This window comes from Pinus tabuliformis, chromosome 4_1, assembly GCF_031772625.1.
Source record: "Pinus tabuliformis cultivar Carrire ecotype Pingquan chromosome 4_1, CPIR1, whole genome shotgun sequence".
Taxonomy (NCBI): Eukaryota; Viridiplantae; Streptophyta; class Pinopsida; order Pinales; family Pinaceae; genus Pinus; species Pinus tabuliformis.
This window is the reverse complement of record NC_142303.1, coordinates 647683157-647689229: the sequence shown is the minus strand read 5'-3', so window position 1 is coordinate 647689229 and position 6073 is coordinate 647683157. Positions and strand designations below refer to the sequence as shown.

Sequence of the window (6073 nt, the reverse complement as noted above, 5' to 3'; positions counted from 1 at the left end):
GTTGCCCAATCCCTTGGGAATCTTTGTCGAATGATGTTATTGAATATTTCCCTGATGTGCGGTGCAAGAGTGTTCATTCCCTATTTTAGATACTCTGCTTTAAGTTCAACCAATTCCTTTGCCTTTCTTGTTTTTAGGTTCTTAATTCCAATCTCCACATCCTGTAACATGAAAATATTTATAGTTGTGTTGATCATGTGTGGAGGCTCAACCTCTGATTCTTTCTCATAATGTTATCTTGCATAGTCAAACCATTGATTGGCTGTAATATTGTTTTCGATTTGCTTCTTCCTTGGTTGAAGTTCCTACTAGAAAAGCTTTGGGTTATTCTTGCCTAGATATATTAACTCTTCTCGCCTTATTTGCATGAACTCATATTTTTTCCTTTTTAAGATCTGATTATATAACTTTACATCCATCTTCTCCTTGCCTGCCTTTTTCAAGGTTCTCCTTGATATTTTGCATTCCTCATCAAACCAAGCATTTACAGGAAAACAATTCGATTCCGATTTCCTATTTTTGCTCTTTTGCACTTCCCAAGTGCACTTTGAATTATATTTGTTAACTCATGACAATTGAAGCTTTGGAAACCAATTTTCTCCTTCTGGATTAATCTCTCTAGCATTGTCTTGAAGATAGTACAATTTTCTTGTGTCAAAATAATTTTGCCTCTTGATAGTGATTGTCGAGAACATTGGGCTTTCCTCTTATGCCGCCTTTCTTCTAACCATGATAACTTTATATAAATTGGGTTATGGCCTGATTTTAAGTCCCAAACACGCTCTCCAATCTTAACTTCTTCTATCTTTTCTATCAAGTTTTGTGAACACATCACATAGTCAATGACACTTTCCCCATTGTATGTGTTGCAAATGAAATTCCCAGCTCTTTTCCATCTATCTATACCATTGCAAATAATTAAGTTGAAAGCACCACACAACGTAAGCAACTCCTCTCCAAAATGATTACTAACTTTTCCCTCTTCTAAACATCTCAACCATTGAGGATTCTCCTCTTTAGTGAGACAAATAGGATCGTGATCCTCTTTCCAACAAAGAATACTAGCTTGTTGATTTGATGTTCTAGCATTGAAATCCCCTACTAAAATAACTTCTTCCTGCTGAGAATACGTGGCAATATCTTACTTTGAAGCTGCATACGAATCATTGCTGTCGAACCCGTTATTTTTGTAAGTTTTTGAGACTTGAGGGGCAAAATAGCATGCTGCAATTCTTATGTGATTCCCATTCTCTGATATTTTGATCCATAAATATTGTTTATTTGCATCTTCTTTCATTAATTGAATGTGACGACTTTCAATTTCTTCCACTAAAACTAGTATTCCCCCATACCCTTTGCCATTTTCTATTGCCTTGTTCCAAACTGCTAACTTCAAATAACCATTGAACACAAGAGTTTTGCAACCATCATGTTCATGAGTTTTCGTGAACAAATTATGTCTCTACCTTCTGTAATAGGCCTTAACCTAGGTCCCCTCCTCCCAGGGTGGTAACCTCTACAATTCCAACAAACTAGACTTAGGTAGACCTGGGTAGGATTTGAATGTGACGCGGTTTGGCACATAAGACTCAAATGTGAGTCTTCAACCCTTTTCATCCATGTTGATCTTATTATTTTCCTCCCTATTATCGAATTCTTTGTTTTTTCTTTATTGCCAGCTTGCTGCCTGTTTTGCCATGAGGCCCAAACACTAAAATAACTGATTTACCATTGTATAACCATGCCTTTTTCCCTTCATTTATTGCTGCTCTATTTTTCTCCACTTCTTCCCTTCTCTCCTCTTGTTGTTTTTTGGTTAAATCTCCATCTAGGAAGAAGTGTGAGCCTTTCAAGAGTTTCTTTTTGCTTAAGAGATGGTGTTTGTCTCGCACGCTTGCCATGATGACTTTTATGGGTCAAGGCCTCTCCCTTCACATATCTTTCCCACCCTATTTGTTTGGAAAATTTTCCCTTTCCAATGTAGTTTCTCTTTCAGAAACTCCCTTGCCAAATTGAGAGTGCTTTCATTCTTCCCATAATCTCTTATTCCCCTGATAATAAAGTTTGATTCCCTATCCTTTCTTTCTTTGTGTTCTCTTTCCCGTGCTTTACGAGCACTTACATATTCTTCTTCTTCTGTCCTTATGTAACCATTAACGTCCTCAGCTCTAGCTTTGATTTCTTTTGGACCCTCTTTCCTATTGTTCTTTTTTGCCTTCTCTTTTGAAAGGTCTGCTTGCTGAGATACTTGTATATCTACCTGAGTTGATTTAGACATTATCACATCCTTTTTCACTGCTATTGATTCTTTCATGGTTTGCCATGCTGTCTTCATGCTTTGCGATTCTTGTTTTCCTGTCTCTAGAGCCTCTTGTAACATTGTTACCCATTCTTTTAAAATTCTATTGCCTTCTATGAAACATCGATTTGAAAATGTGATCTCTGAAATTTTGTGGTCCCTTTCCTGTTCTTTGGCTTCCAAAATTCCTAGCCTTATCTTGGCCTTCATCAGTTATTGGACATAGAAATTCGATGACCAAGTAAGAGGTGTAGACGTGGGTCTGTAAATGGTTGACCCTTCTTTATTTTTGCTGCTCTTATTTATTTTCTTTCTTTGGAACTATTTTCTTCTCCTTTGTTCCCATTTAAAGCAAGCAAGCCTACGCCTTAAAATGCCCCAATATTGCTTTACATTTACCCAAATCTACTTCCCTATTTTGTCCGCTAAAGCAATTTTGACTTGACCCAAATGATTTGTTTCCTTGCCATTTTTAACATTTACTATTGATTTGCTTTCCATTTTAAAATGAGGCTACAGGTTAAATATCCTTAAGTTGAAGAAAACCCTTTTGGTCACTTTATTGGTTTTGAACCATAGATGTGTAACAAAAGCTGAAAGCCTAAATGTTCATAATATTAAGCTTGATTAACTTTTGATAAATGTAGAAGAATATGAAGCCGATTAACCCAAGATAGGGTTTCTCTTCCTGGATAGACAATGAGCACTCTCGATACTGTTTCTCTGCTGAAACAAACCAAAAACTAAAACCTGAGAAATTTCACCTCTCGGTCTCCTTGCGTATTTCTCTTCTCGACGGCTTTGCGTGGAGAACGTCTTTGTATTTAATGGTAGTTCACTCTATGGGTATAGTATTACTAATAAATTCATAATCCTTAAGACGAGATGATGAAATGAAAAGATCTTACTATAACATCTTATATAATACTTTTTGCTATCAATAAATATACATGGATGAAATTTACCAAAAAAAAAATAAAAATAAAAATAATAATAAAATATCATATTTTTAAACCAGAAAGGATTGTTTGTATTTCCACAAAATTCCAAAACATAAAATAACAACGCCCAAAAAAATGCAAATGAATTTCCCCGTATCAATTTCATCGAACACCTCAAAGTTACAAATTTTCAAATTTGTGTGAAAAACCCAGCAAACTCGTATTTCCTATAAAGATAAGACAATAGAAGACTAACTGTGATTTCGGCGACAGACCTTTCGACAGCCGAACACTGCAAAAGAACAAACCGGGGAACTGTGAACTTCATTTGATGGAAAACAGAGTAACAATCCTCATCACGCATAATGGTTAGCAAGCTCATCAGATAGACCAAATTCAACTCAATTTTACCGTTTGTTTACAAGAAAGAGCAGAAAGATTATTTTTCCTGTGTTTCAAGTTAAGATTTCTTACCATTCCAAACCATGAGATCCCTTAGATCAGACAAATTACTGGCATTCGAAATTCGATCTTATTAAAAAAATAAAAACACTGGTGTGCTCAAATGATCGATAATTCTCTACCCTGAGGTTGCAAGGCACGCCGAATGCTTCCTATCACTGCCATGCATTGTTTTTCCTGTAGCTACCCTGAGAGCATTCCACATTTGGGGTGTGGGCAAATTTCCCCCATTCTCTCTGCATCCAAAAGACCCACCATCTCCATTTCAAGGCAATCGTTACTGAAATGGGTTAGTCCCACCTACACCCACACACAGCCATTGACCATCACAGGTTCGTCTCGTGTTCAAATCTCATGGATCCCTTGTCTTCCTTCAAGAAAGGGCGGGATGGCAGTTGCTTTGGAGGCTATCAATGGTCTCCAGAGACAGGGAGAGCCAGAAGAATCTCTTGAGAAGGAGGAACTGCATTTCGTTGAAGGCAAACTGCTTAGTGAATTGAGCACGTGGGGCATTGGAGGGCCTGCTAAATACTTTGTAGAGCTGCACACCGAACCCCAACTGCTCGCTGCACTCAGGTATTTTCTAATTCGCTTTAAAACTTTAAATAATGTACTCTTGCTTACTGCACCCAGGTATTATCTAATCTTCTTTCAAACTTTAGATCATGAATTCTTATGTAATAGAAAAACTGTATTCCTTTCATTGCGTTTGCAACTTGCATGATTACAAGTATCAAGAAGGTCTTGCTGAGAGAGGACTGCATGCTTGCATTTATTGCATCGAGAGAAGCCAGATGCTCTACAGCCCAGGTCCCGGATGTTGGCGGAGATGTCTGTGTGTATGTATGTGGTTTATTTTTTGAATTACCGTGAGCTCATATTTAAATAACTATTAGTAATTGCATTGAGAGAAGCCATGCGCTTTACAACTAGGGTGAGAAGGCAGGGGAAATGCCTGTGAATATGTATTTAAGTGATTTTTGTCTTAAAATCAGTATAATTTTGTATTAAAATAACTATAAATAATTTCATCTAGAGAAGCCAGGTGCTCTACAGCTTGGGTTGGGAGGTTGGGGGAGATGTCCATGTATGTGTATGCGAGTGAACTTTTTTTATAATTTTTTATTTTTCAGGTAACATATCGTTGGTGAAACCTCCCAGGTGCTTTTCCTCATCCTCACTATAGTACCTAGGGTATTGATGGTTAGCATACAAGACTAGGTCAATAACTCATGAATCATTAAGAATTAGGTCACCAAGAGCGACATGTCACAAAGTGTGATTTGGATCTAATGGAAAAGTAACATTTTCCCTCACAACCACTCAAGCTACACCCAATTGATTTTTTTTTCATATTAATAATTATCATAGCGTCATAGTTAAATAACTAAAACAAAAATACCTTAGATCTGTCTAAAACTTGGGTCTATGACCATGTTTAGTATGACCGTGTTTAGAAAAATAAGGCAAGACGTAAATCTCAATGTTTAGTAAATAGTATGTGAGGGTGAAAAAGAGTGAGTTTTGCAACTTGTGCCTTTTGATGTCTGTAATTAAAATGGATATATGCTAGTTTAGCATGACCAAACCATAGTCACGACTTTCTAAGGATATGTTCAATACAGTGGAGCTCAAGTACAGGAAAGAAATAAAGTACCAATAAATCCAGCTGATTGTTGGATCTCTATGTGTCAAGAAGGATCGCTTGACAAGTAAGGTGCAATTCTCAATATTTATTAAATAGTATTTGAGGGTGAAAAAAGATTGAGGTTTGCAGATTGAGCTATTTTAGACATAAGTTAAATCTGTGTTCGTTTAACATCGACCAAAACACAGCCAAAATTTTCCAAAGATATGTTTAGTATAATGAACCTCGAGTATAAGACAAAAATGTTCAACCCAAGTATAAGTAATTTATATAATTTAAACTAGCATAGATTCATTTTAAATACGGATCTAATATGATCGAGAGGGATCCAATTTCATCGCTTGCAATTTTTTTATGAACCGATATGATTTAAATGTTATGTATAGTTATTTAATTCTTTTATTTTTTTTTGTCCGACATGAGTAAAATTTCAACTTTGATGACGGATGGACATCCTTACACATCACTCTGGGCTGTAGAATGAGCTTCTCGGCTCAATAATATAAAAATTTATAATATTTTCAACTGTAAAATTAAAAACTCTTCATAAGAAAGACATGCTTACAACAAAATTTGAATTCTCAAATTCCCAAAACCATATGGCATAAGGTTAAGAAGAAAATCAACGGTTTTTAACTGTAGTTTGTATTCCAGTCTAGTCAATGGAACCATTCACTGATTTGACCTTTTTCCTGTCATTTTGATTACCTCAACAAAAAGGGG

General features: G+C 36.2%; 1 protein-coding gene across 1 annotated transcript in view; it reads left to right on the top strand.

Moving 5' to 3' along the window:
• The first annotated feature begins 3431 nt into the window (after positions 1-3431).
• The window catches only part of LOC149177729 (uncharacterized), a 58842-nt gene continuing 56200 nt past the window's right edge, over positions 3432-6073 (top strand). Inside the window, exon 1 of the mRNA XM_089420193.1 lies at positions 3432-4278. Within this exon, the coding sequence (XP_089276319.1) occupies positions 3848-4278 (431 nt within the window). The 5' untranslated portion in view covers positions 3432-3847. The remainder of the gene's footprint in view (positions 4279-6073) is intronic.